Raw genomic sequence first — 14,771 nt, forward strand, 5'->3', positions numbered from 1 at the left:
AAGTATGGGCTTGTCTAGACCCAATCAAAAACAAGTGAAAGCAATTCCATGCTCATTATAGGTTTCAGCTTCTTCGACTTATATTTCAAAAAATGATTTTCATGTGATGCTTACATGGAAATACATTATTCGGTATGGAAACAAATAAAATATAAGTAAAACTATTACAAAATTGAAGGCATGTCAACAATGTAGGCCAAGATACTGTTAGCTTTAAAAACCACAAATCCCATGACATCTGCCTAACTGTGAAATATGGTAAGTTTCAAATTACATGTATGTTCTCTTTCCAAATAACAGACTGGTTTTAGCAACAAAGCCTGAATTTTTGAAACCATACATTAGCAGCCACTGATGCCACGCATCGAGTTGCAGTTCGTGAGGTTGGAAATGCAGCGTTCAGTCAGCTAATGAGACAAGAGTAGTAAACAACGATATTTAATGGCACAATAGCACGTGTTTCAAAGCAAAGGAGGCTGCAGCACAATGAAAGTGGTATCGAGAGTTACGAAAATATTTGGTTCAACTGCCCAATGTTCATATTTCATTAGCAAATTTGATTAAATTGCTACCCCTACAAGTCAAGGTTTCTACCACAAAAGCTAAATAAAATATTGAGGCAGCATTTTTTAAAATGGTGACATCTTTATTAAACTGATCACCTCCATGACGCATTTTCAAAGGCGACCTCTGAAATCTGCAACTGTGATATTTAATTAAAAGCAACTGTGTGCTACTATCTAGAAAAAATGCTATTTAAGGTTGCAGGCAACGGGTAGTCGAATAACAATATGGAAAAACGTAAAACTGTTAGGGCAAATAGGCTTTTACCACCTGTCTTGCAAAATGTTTCTAAAACTACTAATCCCTACATATCAGTGTTGACTGAGCTTGATTCTCCTCAGCAGGACTGCAGAAGGGATGCAAGGTATTTATTTATGTGCAGCTGGAAAGCAGTTTTCCGTATATTCAGTGAGTAAAACAACTATCCCTAGCCATTCAATGGATGATTAACGTTTTGCGTACACATTAGACGTCCTTCGATAATTATCAACCGTAGGTACTAACAGCAGTGAACATCGACTGCACCAAAGTATTGTGCTATGCTCGCTGCTTGAAGTGCTATTTCGAAAGCGTTGTTTTTCAGTCAGACGAAACATCACGGCTTCAGAGGTCATCACTGTGTGGACAAACCCTGTTAACATCGCAAAACACGTAGCCAGCCTTGTAACAGATTCAATGAGTGAGAAGTGGCTGGATGTAAGGGCTGAAAGGATGTTTAGTGCATACATAAACAACGCTCTCACACTTGCGCGCCGGCAAACATGCTCAGGCTCCCTGGCATACATTATGACTTACCTGTATGGATGGCTTATTTAAGTGACCCAGATTTGAGGTGGTTTGTCTTGGTTCATGCCCTAGGACCATCATGTTAGCGTTGATCAATCTGAAGGCATCAATAACAACCTGCAAGTACAAAGGTGTCAAATCAATGTTTTTTGTTTAAATGCAAGCAGTTGGGTCGTGTGAACGAGCCTTGATCAGTTGCTATGCGCTTTGGCCTAATTCCAGAAAAGCGTTTAATTATAATAGTAATAAAGAATCTCCTGCTGACTGAGAAATCATCACACCAGCAACTGGCTCGCAATGTAACTTGACACCAATTACTGCATTATACTCGGAAACATGATGAGGGTTTGGAGAGAATCTTTAACATATCGAATCCAAAACCCATCCGATAATCTTTGTTTCACCTTCCAAAAGCATGCGTGTTTACTGGCAAAATCGTATCGGCTTGAAATGAGTGACAGGTAGATACACAAACGGAAAGTGAGCGTCGGCTTAGGGACCTTGTCTAAGGCCCAAGCCTGTCACATCAATTATACCAGCACAATACTCAAAATGACAACAAAATTATAGCCAGCAAGGAACTTTCCCCTTGCATTTCCTTCTAGTCAGATGCTTCTGCCTCTCTGGACTTCGAAAGAGCCTGAACCCAGTTTGATGCGTTCACATTTCCCAGTGGTTGGTGTAGTTCAGGGTAAAGACAGAATAAAGAAAATTCAAGGTCATCTGTAGTTTTTGAAGTGAACTAGGCACCATCTGGCTAATACTTTGATTACAATTTTAACTAAATCTTCATTCCGTCATCTCTTCTGTCGTTTGGCACCCTTTGAAAATGGGAGCAGAAATGTGAGGAAACAGATGAAGTCGAAATTTTTGAAACTTTAACATTTATAAACATATTAGGATACACTGCCCTCGCTGCTCCTCAACAAAACTAGCTTCTGATGCGCAACCACAGTTCTTCTGCCAAGATTACAGCAAGCCTTTTTCATTCCAATTCCCTGTCATCTACATACGCTTGATTTGTCTCCCACAGATTTGAAAACCTTATGTACAATTTTTGGATTAGTTCCTGTTGTTATTATCTTGGCAAAACACCCTTGCAATGTGAGTAACAGTTCAATGCAATTTGTATTGGCTGCTCTTGGATGAATGCAAAAATGCTCCCTATTTTAAAGCGTATTTTTTTTTAAGGTAAAAAAAAAAATTATGCACGAGTACTTATATTTAGCAAACGCACTGTACAGAGACGTGTCATTTACGTACATAATAGCGAGTAAATGCTGTATAGGAAAACATAATATGTGCAATCCAGTGTTAGGCACAATGTACCACGACCATTCATGGCTAACAGGGCAGAAGTGCCCAAAGCTTAAGAGTGTCGATGATGGAACTGGTTCCCTCTCGAAGAGCCAAGGTTGATCAAACAACACTGTCAAACGAATCATATATTGTGTGTGCCACTATACATTTTGGAAACAGAATACACATATTTACGCCCTCATTAACAGCTGCTCAATATAATACCTGCCCCGTCCCACTCTCTAGTATTAACTTTTCCAGGGGTCCTGATAATGCCAGGGTGAGTGGTGGCAAATGGTATCTATGAGATTTTGGGAAACAACATCTGGTTGAAATAGCCCTAGCATAATGTTTTCCCACGCTTGGTTTTTTTATACCTTATTTTATTGGTCCTTTGGAATTAACAGGAAACTTGTAATAAAGGCCTTCATGGCAAATATTTATGAAATTAGCCTGCCCCCACTGGTGTGGGGGGAAGCGTTGATGTGCCTGTGGTGTGAAAGAGTAGGCCAAGCCCCGCCCCGCCCTCGCCTCTCTAGGTCTTGGCAGCTCACAGAAGCATATATGGCCTTGATGGGGGACCGTTGATCCCCGGGGTTCCCCCCGATGTAGGCCCATGAATCGGGGTGACTGACAATAGCTGGGCTCACGGCTGCTCGGCGCCCCCTTGCACCGCACTAGGGCTGAGTCTTTGTGTGTGGGGTTTTGCACAAGGCATAATTGCGCCCACCAGCGCTTGGTATGAGCCAGTGGAGGTCTTAATGGCGCACCTGATTGCTCTTCTTGGGGCCTTGCTTCTAGCACGCTTCTCCGTTCGCGGCGCAATTACTCCCTGCAGACACGCCGGGTGGCGAGCTCACTGGCGGTGTTCTTCTCCTGTTGGTCCCTACTGTCGGGTGATGGCCACGGTGGTGTTGCGGGTGTTACTGCGTCAGGAGAAGTAGAGTAGATGATGAGGCTGGACCAGGCCCTCAGCCTCGGCCTCGATTTCCGCGCTGTCGCCAGGGGACCGGGCGCCCAGTCCTGCCTCGTTCTGCCGTCGTTGATCAAGCCTCCCACGGCCGAGGCGTTATTTGCGCAGGGTCAGTCTGAGCGGGGTTAGTGCCCCCCCCCCCCTTCCCCCCCGGCAGTTCTAAATTCTTGCGCTGGGGCCCAACTGCTTGCTTACTCGCTGGCTCTTCCTGTGGTGCAAGACCTGCGCTGGTAGTGGGAGTCCTCCGTTCTGCTTCTGGGGGCTAATCCTGCAGCCTCAACCTCAATTTTCGTGTCGCCGGACCGCGGGCGATCTCCTCCGCCCGCTTAACGATCTGCTGTGGGATCGCCGCCTCCCCGTTGCAATGAAGTTGCCTCCCCAGGTCCCGGTCTATGCCCACTCCTCACCTTCTCACAGTAGAGGTCTGGCGGGGGCAACTCTTGTCAGTGTCCCAGCGGATTAGACGTTATCTTCACGCGAGCAGGCCCCGCAGCCCCGGTCTCAATTTTCCCGATGGTGGGCTAGGGCAGCAGGCATCTCCCCCTTGACCCTTCTGGCAGACGATGATGAGGTCGACCCCGCAGCCTCTGCCTCGGCTTACTCCCTGTCCGTGGAGGGCTGATCTGATTCCTGGAGTCCCCCTCGCACCGTTGGCGATCTGATTCTCTGGCGCCAACAGAACCGGCGCCCAACATGGCTCTCGGCGCAGGGTACCAGGGAACTGTTTTGTAGCGCCTCCGGAACCACTCCAGGTGTAGCTCCTCACTCCCTCACATGCAGGGGCTAAGAAACATGCAGCGTTGGGGACACATAGGCTGATTTTGGCCAGAGGAAAGGGTTCGGAGTGAGGAGCCTTCCAGAAAACACGTCCGTCTAGTCCGCCATCTTGGCCACGCCCCTCTCCCAGAGTATTTTTAAGCAGTATATAGTGGTCTCTCTTTAATCATTCATATCTCCGGTTCTCCATATTGAATTTTTGCCGTTTTGGTGCCTATTGATTCATAGAAAAATCTCCTATTTTTATAAATTGGTGTGGAAACTTTTATTGTGTGTTACTTATTTGATGTATTGATATTTTTAAATGCTTTGCGCTCATATCTTCAAAGTTAGGCCTGACTGTCCTTTTCAGCTACCAAGGGTTGACTGGGGCTAATTTACTAAGGCCTTTACTGGACCCTATACCATGTTGGTGGCCTTAGAAGTAGTGGTAGATGCACACTTAACCCTACCAATAACGGACTTTCCAACAAATATATGTTATAGAACACATGATTATCAAAGAGTCATCTTGGCACTAGTGTCATCTGAACCCGAAAGAATGAGATAAGCAAACACAAAGGATTTTGCCAGCAGTTAAAATAACTATTAGACTAAACAGTTATCAATTTCTTCCTGAACTTCAATAGATTAGGCTGACGTTTAAGAGGAGTGGGTAAAGAATTCCATCATTTAGCAGTGGAATAGGAAAAACCTCTTCCTCCCCAATTACTTCTTTTTATTCTGGGTACACATACCTGCCTAGCAATGCTAGATCGCAGAGTACAAGAAGGGACGTACCATTTAAAAACATCCTGAAGAAAACGAGGACCAACTCAATACATCGCCTTATGTGCTCAGCACAGAGCTTTAAATTAGATGTTTGCTCTAATAGTCAGCCAATGAAGATCTTTAATGACTTTTGATGCTGAGCACAATTTGGGAAGATTTATCAGCAATCTTGCTGCCACATTTTAGAGGTTTGCAACTTGTTGAGTAGTCGTGATTGGGAGCGGACATAGAAAGCAGTACAGTAATCTATTTTAGATGCAACACAAACTATAATAACTGTTTTTCCATGCTCCATGGAAGGAAAGGTAGGATTTTCTTTAAAATGTTTAACTTGAAGGGCAGGGTGGGCATTCTATTCTCACGGTGTTGTAGGGGAGAAATCCTGTCCAAGATAGCCGAGGTCAAAGGACGCTTCATAGCCTTAAGACTTCAGATAGGCACTTTCCACTTACCATTGACATGGACCCATCTGGACAGTGCCCCAACCAAACTGGGGCCTTCTCAACAGAGGGGCTACAATGGATCACAGAGTGCGGACTGTAGGACGTCTGGCGTAGACTACACCCCTCAACCAGGGACTACACATATTATTTGTCTGACCATAAGACATATGCTTACATTGATCACTTTTTGGCGACTTCTGCCCAGCTAGCTCTTGTGCCCGAAAAAGTCTAGTGCACCATGTTCACTATCCGATCATGCCCCCTTGTCTCTATCTCTTCGGCTGCCTACTACTCAGCTCACGAGTTCCGTTTGGCGTCTTCGGGATACCCTGTCACAGCGGAAATTGCGGACTATCTCTTAACTAACAACACTGAGGAGACCTCCCTGGCTCCCACTTGGGAAGTCCTGAAACTAGTGGTGAGGGAGGAGCTCATAGCTATCTCCTCCACTGACAATCATCACCACCATGACAAACAGCAAAGCTTAGAGCGGCCTGTCTCAGAACTTGAAGCCATACACACGCGAATCGGGCCCCTAGGGTGTGGAGGGATTTTGAGAAAGCCCGGCTCATTCTCAAACACTTGGACTTGGACAGGGAGGAATATGCGTTAGTGCACCTCAACCATAAATATTATCTGGGGATCAATCAATGTGGGTGCATGTTGACGCACTGCCTCCGTAGCAAAGTGCACTCTGGATCTGTGAAGACGATCCGTACGGGTCCCTAAACTGAAGATTGCTCGGTGGAAGAAATAGCTACGGCTTTCCAGGCCTTTTATGGCTCTTTCGATGCGACTTCCAATGGGCCCAGTGGGGTTTCCTCAGTTTATCTCCAGAATGTTGCCCATATTTCCTTGCCTGACAATGAAGTGATGGCTTTGAAAGAAGAGGTGATTTTGGCTATTGCACGCCTGAAACCAGTGAAGTCTCTGAGGCCTGATGGCTTTAGCCCACAATTCTACAAAACCTTCTGTTAGGACTTAGCTCCTCTGCTTACCCGCCATTTCGGTAATTCCGAAAACCAGGAAGGACCGAGCCCTCCTGAAAGTAGATGCGAAGTTGTTCAGCATATTAGCGTTCTGTCTTAACTCCCTCATGCCAGGTCTGATTGAGCCAGACCAAACAGGCTTTATTCCCAGGTGCCAGTGTGGCGCCAACACCAAGCTCCTCCTCATAGGTCACGGAAAGAAGCTTTGCTTCTCTTCAATGACTCTGAGAAGGCATTTGACTGTGTTCACTGGCCTTATTTATTTGAGACACTACAGGAATCTGGTTTTGGAGAGAGGTTCCGCAGTTGGGTCAGAAGATTCTATAGCGCTCCCCGGACCTTGGTTAGAGTCAATGGTATATCATCCCATCCATTCCCTATCCAACGCGGCACTCGCCAAGGCTGCCCCATCCCCTCTTCTTTTTGCTCTGTAAATGGAGGCTCTGGTGCAGTGACTTTGTTCCAACCTAGATGTCTCTAGGATTCCTTCTGTTGGACGCCATCATCTGATCAGCATGTACGTTGACAACGCCATCTTATCCATTACAAAGCCAATGTCCTCGCTTCCTGCAATGGTAACAGAGTTTCAACTATTTGAGGATGTTTCAGGATTCAAGGTGAACATGCAAAAGTCCCAGATACTGAACCTTTCAGTCACTCCCTCTCACGAAAGTGCCTTAAGGTCCCAGTTTTCCTTTGAGTGGGCGGTGGACACTATACCTTATCTAGGCATTTCGGTAGCCTGGTCTATCTCTATAACAGTGGCTAACAATCATGCCACCTTGACCTCTCAAACGGACTTTGCTACTGGTCGGAAGGAAACTATTCTGCATAAGATTTGCCTCAAATTCATAGGTCTAGAAAGGGAGTATACTTGAGATTATCTAAGATCAGAATGGAGGCTAGGATTCTTTCCAAACATGGTTCCAAACATGGCTATGTATACTATAATTACAGACTATGGGCAACCTCAACAAGCACAGAGGTAAACTGGCCGCCTTGACAACTGAGGTGCTTTCTGCTGACCAAGTGACTCCGCAAGATTGATGATCAAAAGCATGAGTATCCACTTTTTGAGTTATCCCAACAATGAAAGTGTGATCCTATCCTTCAGCCCTCAATGTTGCATTTATGGAACTATTCTGGTGCTAGGAGTTAAGTGCCTAAAATCCCTGCGATGCAGCACATGAAAGCTGCAGAGTTTAAGTCCTGGTTGTGAGGTAGAATGATCCTCAATCTCAAACTTAGTAGTCTCAAATGAAAACCAGAGAAGACCTTCAGTGAGCCAGGTGCTACTCCCTCTTGAAAAAGTCCCAAAATATAAAACAAATATATGCAAAGGTATTTGTCTTTATTTTTTGTTTGTCCTAATATATGCTATATGCGAAAAAAACAACGCAACAATACACAAATAAGAGCACAGTCGAGGTACATCAACTCTCACACTGAAATGAACGCATTTTCAGACCACTGTGTACATATGATCAGACAAAATGCCATCACTCTCAGAGCAAGATAGCCAATGGATAATGTGGGCTGATCCATTTCGCCTTGTTTTATGCTGTGTTGGCAGAAGCAAAGTGTGAATGACCAACGGATGAAGATAGCTGACCGAAAACCCCTTTACATATGTATACATATATTTATGTTTAATTCTGAATTTTTGGGAAAATATGAGATTGGTGCAACAGGCCAGAAATAAAAAAAAAAAGATCAGGATGGCAATAACTGCAAGATATCCTCCATTGAAGATAGTCATTCAGCAGTTTGGTCCAATCAAAATTCATCATAAATAATACAAGTGTGACATAGCAAATTTATATAGCTCAATCCTCCTGCTCTGAGAGTCTAACCATTTACAAAAGAACAAGCTGAGTGTCAAAAGCCACTTTAAATCGAACAGCCCTGCACTGCCCTCCAGATGAGTCAGCTCGAATTTGGAGTAATTTCTTCATTAAAAACATTCTTAACTGCCTCTACTGTATGAAAAGATTGAAGGCCACTTACCCAGCCTTAATCACAGCATGTAATCAACCTGCTTGACAGAACCTTGCTCCAAAAACAATCTACAAAAGAAGACTATAAGAATCTCTTGTGTTGAGCAGAGAGCTGCCTCCAGCGGCATCTCCTGCAATCAGACAGCTGTTTATTTATTCAATACTTTTGCATTTAGAGCTCATCAGGTCAATCCATGGACACAGAACAACCATCTAAACAATGTACACCCTCAGATTCCACTCAAGTGAAATCCATCGAAATCCATCATTATATATATATATATATATATATATATATATATATATATATATATATATATATATATATATATATATTGCGAGTGGTTCTTTTCCGAGGAGAAGAAACAAAGACCACGAGGGGAGTTCAGATTAAAACAGCTTTATTTCAAGGGTCCCAGCGCAGGCGGATGCATTTCGGCGAGTGAGCCTTCTTCGGCGCCTCATGCTGTTAGGAAGCCGTCCATGATTTACTCCTCCTGTGAAAGTCTTAAACAGCACCTGAATCTCCTCCCCCTGGCAATTGGCTGGCCAATCAGAGTTCGTGAAGAATGTGTCGAACTCCAAATCCCAACATGCACTGTGGATGCATAGGTGAGATGGTCTAACATGAAGGAGTCGGAAAGCGTAGGCTCGGTGCAAGCTTCACAGGTGAGTGGCACGGATCTTGGAGCAGATGAAACGGCCGTTTTTCCTCCTATTCCCCTCTAACTGCAGCGACCAGCGTCTTCAGGTTTCAAACAGGGTGGGGGCGGTCAAATGTCAGACAGAGTGCCCAATTGAGATTAATATCTCGGTCCTCTCTTTCATCTTCCTGATGTTGCTGGCAGAACGCCGGAAATTCCAGTAACCTGGAGCAAAGGTAGCTGCGAGCAGCGAGTAGCCAAAGTTTATTCCGGGTCTTTTGCGTGCTGCAGGGTCTTTGGACTGAGCCTTGGCAATCCCAGAAATATTGCGAGTTGTTCTTTTCCGAGGAGAAGAAACAAAGACCACGAGGGGAGTTCAGATTAAAACAGCTTTATTTCAAGGGTCCCAGCGCAGGCGGATGCATTTCGGCGAGTGAGCCTTCTTCGGCGCCTCATGCTGTTAGGAAGCCGTCCATGATTTACTCCTCCTGTGAAAGTCTTAAACAGCACCTGAATCTCCTCCCCCTGGCAATTGGCTGGCCAATCAGAGTTCGTGAAGAATGTGTCGAACTCCAAATCCCAACATGCACTGTGGATGCATAGGTGAGATGGTCAAACATGAAGGAGTCGGAAAGCGTAGGCTCGGTGCAAGCTTCACAGGTGAGTGGCACGGATCTTGGAGCAGATGAAACGGCCGTTTTTCCTCCTATTCCCCTCTAACTGCAGCGACCAGCGTCTTCAGGTTTCAAACAGGGTGGGGGCGGTCAAATGTCAGACAGAGTGCCCAATTGAGATTAATATCTCGGTCCTCTCTTTCATCTTCCTGATGTTGCTGGCAGAACGCCGGAAATTCCAGTAACCTGGAGCAAAGGTAGCTGCGAGCAGCGAGTAGCCAAAGTTTATTCCGGGTCTTTTGCGTGCTGCAGGGTCTTTGGACTGAGCCTTGGCAATCCCAGAAATATTGCGAGTGGTTCTTTTCCGAGGAGAAGAAACAAAGACCACGAGGGGAGTTCAGATTAAAACAGCTTTATTTCAAGGGTCCCAGCGCAGGCGGATGCATTTCGGCGAGTGAGCCTTCTTCGGCGCCTCATGCTGTTAGGAAGCCGTCCATGATTTACTCCTCCTGTGAAAGTCTTAAACAGCACCTGAATCTCCTCCCCCTGGCAATTGGCTGGCCAATCAGAGTTCGTGAAGAATGTGTCGAACTCCAAATCCCAACATGCACTGTGGATGCATAGGTGAGATGGTCAAACATGAAGGAGTCGGAAAGCGTAGGCTCGGTGCAAGCTTCACAGGTGAGTGGCACGGATCTTGGAGCAGATGAAACGGCCGTTTTTCCTCCTATTCCCCTCTAACTGCAGCGACCAGCGTCTTCAGGTTTCAAACAGGGTGGGGGCGGTCAAATGTCAGACAGAGTGCCCAATTGAGATTAACTGCCTCTACTGTATGAAAAGATTGAAGGCCACTTACCCAGCCTTAATCACAGCATGTAATCAACCTGCTTGACAGAACCTTGCTCCAAAAACAATCTACAAAAGAAGACTATAAGAATCTCTTGTGTTGAGCAGAGAGCTGCCTCCAGCGGCATCTCCTGCAATCAGACAGCTGTTTATTTATTCAATACTTTTGCATTTAGAGCTCATCAGGTCAATCCATGGACACAGAACAACCATCTAAACAATGTACACCCTCAGATTCCACTCAAGTGAAATCCATCGAAATCCATCATTATATATATATATATATATATATATATATATATATATATATATATACAGCAAGTCACAAAGTCAGCACACTCTCAGGCATGAAAACACGGCACCCGTCTAAGTGTCAAGAGTGTTTAATGCTCACAACGAGTTTCACCACACGCAGTGGCTTGATTACGTGATCAAGCCACTGCGTGTGGTGAAACGCGTTGAGCATTAAACATCCTTGACACTTAGACGGGTGCTGTGTTTTCATGCCTGAGAGTGTGCTGGTGTGTATACATATATATATATATATATATATATATATACATATATATATACATATACATACATATATATATATACACACATATATATATATATATATATATATACACACACACACATATATATATAAAAATAAAAAAAATCCTGCTTCAGAGAAGAAGAGGCACGTACTCGAGGTATGTATGGATCAGGCGTCTTTATTGTTTTTCAGGTCTCCCACGACCCCGCAATGAAAGACGCGTTTCGCCTGCGCAGCAGGCTTTATCAATCTAATTGGCGCCATGACATTTTCAGAATATATAGCCCTCCTTCTGGCATAAATGGACATAGAGAATAGACTACGTGGTTGACATTATATGTGGAAAACATACTGGCCTTCGACATATGCCTACATTGCTAAGTGCAAGACATTCAAAGTTATAAATAACTGCATATTGCACTCTAAGCATATAATGCCAATAAATAAACATGAACTAATTCATGATATATACACAGAATAGATTATATACATCGGTCTGTTCAGCCTGAGATATGAACAAGTCATAATGACATGCCGAGGTACTTTCATAATAAACAACGTTATGGCGTCAATGCTCTCAACATATGCTGCCTTCCTGATAATAAATCTAGTAAATACTGGTTGTGCTGCCAATGTTAATGATGCTTACTCGCTCCCACTTCATTTTCTCGTAGTCCAACAACACAAAGTCTATCCGGTAAAATCTAAAATGGAGACACACTTAACAGTTCATAAAGCGGTGTTTTCAAATGCGCGCGAAAACACACACTCAAGATGAAAGCATATTGGGCTTGTAGCACTTCCCTAGGGCTCCTAGTTGCACATGCTGTACATAATTTCAACAGCAATGCCAGCCTCCGGGTACTTGCTACTGCTCCGAGTGGGACTACATCACCCATAATCCCCTCTGGCGGCTATATATATATATATATATATATATATATATATATATATATATATATATATATATAACGAAAATCACATATATGTATGTATATGTGTGTGTGCATTTCTCAATCCTCGTGCTATCTATATGAGGTCAACATATGTACTGAGGTTTATTGAATCATCTTTATATGTTTATTTTTATAGTTGTCCCGTCAATTAATTAATTTTTTGATAGCATAATTGTATTGTCCTATTTAAGACAATCAATGAGTTTACATATTTAAACAATTTTAAAAGTGGCTTTTTTGTGATATTAACTATTGCAGTCCATTCTCCACAAACACTACACTTCATTGGAAGTCTTCTTTCTATGCTTGCTATTTGTACTGTGTCACATGAGTGGTTTGGTTAAAACATAAAAAGAATGACCTGGTTACCATGATTATACGTGAACAAGGTCGGATGTGGCCGAAACGTGTTTTATTGGTGGACATGTTGCATTAAAACAATGAATACAGCACAATGAAATGGAGTCCATGCCCAGTTTCTAACCTTGGCTGTCTGGAAATATATATATTTGTTTTTTGCGGTGTCGTTTGATTTTTGGCTCGGCCTGGTTATTGATCATTTCCCCACTAAAAAAGTACCCCATAAAAATTTCTGATATGTATTTTAACACCTTGCTATATTTATTATAGGACAGTATAGGAAAGTGCCCCTTTTTGCATAGTGACCCCCCGCCCCCCTTTTTGCCTGACACATGATGCACTTTTGACTTGGTGTGCCCTGAGTTCCTGCCAATAAGGTTCCCAGGGTCTGTGTTCTTTACCAAAACTGTACCTTTGTACAAAAAATTGGCACAACTCTGGCCACAGGCAAGCCCCTTGTAAAATGTACTAAGAGCACTGTGACAAGGGAAGGCTTCTAAGGGCCGCAGCACCTATAGTGCCACCCTTAGACGCCCTATACTTTAACAGCCACACACTGCCACTGCAGGCTGCATGTTTTAGGGCAGAGAAGTGAAGAGTCAACATGACACACAACCCTGTGTATGACATTGCTGTTTATTTTAGAAAAGCACCTGTCGGGTTATGGTTCACGTAGATTGTGTTTTTTAAGGTAACACTTGGTGTGAGGAGGTTTGTCACATGATTGGATTTAATTAAATGGGCTGTACTAGCGGTGTTCTAAACGGGTTCAAAACACGTGGATGATTTTATTTGGTGAACTATTTTGGAGCCGCACGCATGTGTACTAAGCAGCAGGTTTCGGGGCTGAGAAAGGGAATATAATTTCTTTATATCTGAGGCAAAGTAAGTTGAAATGAAGTTTAAAATGAGTTTGGTATTTTCTTTTGAGTTTGGCATGTGCATCGTTCGTGATGAGTTTGTGAGTAGCAGCACGCGCATTTGTGTACGCGTATATTTTGGTGCAGTTATATATGTGACAGTAGTGATTTTTGCCTAAGTTTGCATGTAATTTGCGGCATATTTGGGTAAAGGGAGGTATGTTTTGCACACTTAGGTAATGTATTGTATATTTTAAAGTTTTATGTTGGATCTAGTCATTTAAATGCTAATGGGCCTTTTCTAAAATTTCAGTCACCCCTGAAGAAGGCATTGGGTCTATATTTGCGCAATTAACCAGGATGTATTGTTGATTCCATCGTGCTGTATGATAAAGCCTAGATGGGCATGTATGCAGCATTTGAAGTTTAGAATTAAGCTGCCTCTGTTAAGAATTGTAAAAGTTTGAAGAACATGGAATAAAAACAACCTACATGAAGAAATAACGAACTACAGTTTTAATTTAAGTAATTTACGCTGTGCAGCGTGTGCCTGGAGCGAAACACTGCCCCAGCCTATTTTGAAACACAACCCTGGGTACCATGCCTGCAACTCACCTTCTGGGGCCTCGGTAAGTCACTCCTCTAGCAGGGTGCACTATTCCCCAGGTGAGGGTACAGTGGCATGAACCCTGTACCCCTACAGTGTCTAAGTCCATTCTTAGACATTGTAAGTGTAGTAATGCCATAAAGAGTATATATTCTGGGAGTAAGTCATTCGGAACTCTACAGCTCAATGATGGCATTACTAAAACCTGGGAAGTTTGGTAGCAAACTTCGAAGCAAATTAAACCCACATTGATGCCAGTGTGGGATTTAAATTACAATGAACACAGAGGGCATCCTAGAGATGTCCACTGAAATAATAACAGCCCTGGTGTGTTTTCTGAATGGCTACCTATCATTTGCCACCACTAGACAGGTTTCTGGACCCTGGGTAGAGAGTCTCCACTCTCTGGGCCCAGAGACAAAGCCCATCCTGGGCAGAGGTGTCATGCCTCCTCCCCAAGGATGGGTTGGGTCCACGTGAGGGGAAGCTATAAAGGCCTGCCAACTTTGTGAGCTATCCCTGCCTTTTGCTGCCCCCATCAACTGGCTCCCACTGGTTCTGACTTCCACTTTGGGAGAGAAAACCGAGCTAGGAGAAGAATTGTGCCCACCTTTGACAACCCCACCCCTCAGATGGGGAAGGTGAGGTGAAGCACACATCTCAGTCCCCTCCATGTTGAAGATGTGGGGACCCAACCAATTAGGAAGAGGCGCATGCCCCCCCTCCCACTGGAGTGTGGCATAATAG

The 14,771-nt window shown here is 44.0% G+C and overlaps 1 protein-coding gene across 1 annotated transcript in view; it reads right to left on the reverse strand.

Moving 5' to 3' along the window:
- The window catches only part of PSMD14 (proteasome 26S subunit, non-ATPase 14), a 532,244-nt gene that overhangs the window by 166,695 nt on the left and 350,778 nt on the right, over positions 1 to 14,771 (reverse strand). Inside the window, exon 7 of the mRNA XM_086956618.1 lies at positions 1,360 to 1,467. Within this exon, the coding sequence (XP_086812744.1) occupies positions 1,360 to 1,467 (108 nt within the window). The remainder of the gene's footprint in view (positions 1 to 1,359; positions 1,468 to 14,771) is intronic.

Source organism: Lissotriton vulgaris, chromosome 2_1, assembly GCF_964263255.1.
Source record: "Lissotriton vulgaris chromosome 2_1, aLisVul1.2, whole genome shotgun sequence".
NCBI classification, from domain to species: Eukaryota; Metazoa; Chordata; class Amphibia; order Caudata; family Salamandridae; genus Lissotriton; species Lissotriton vulgaris.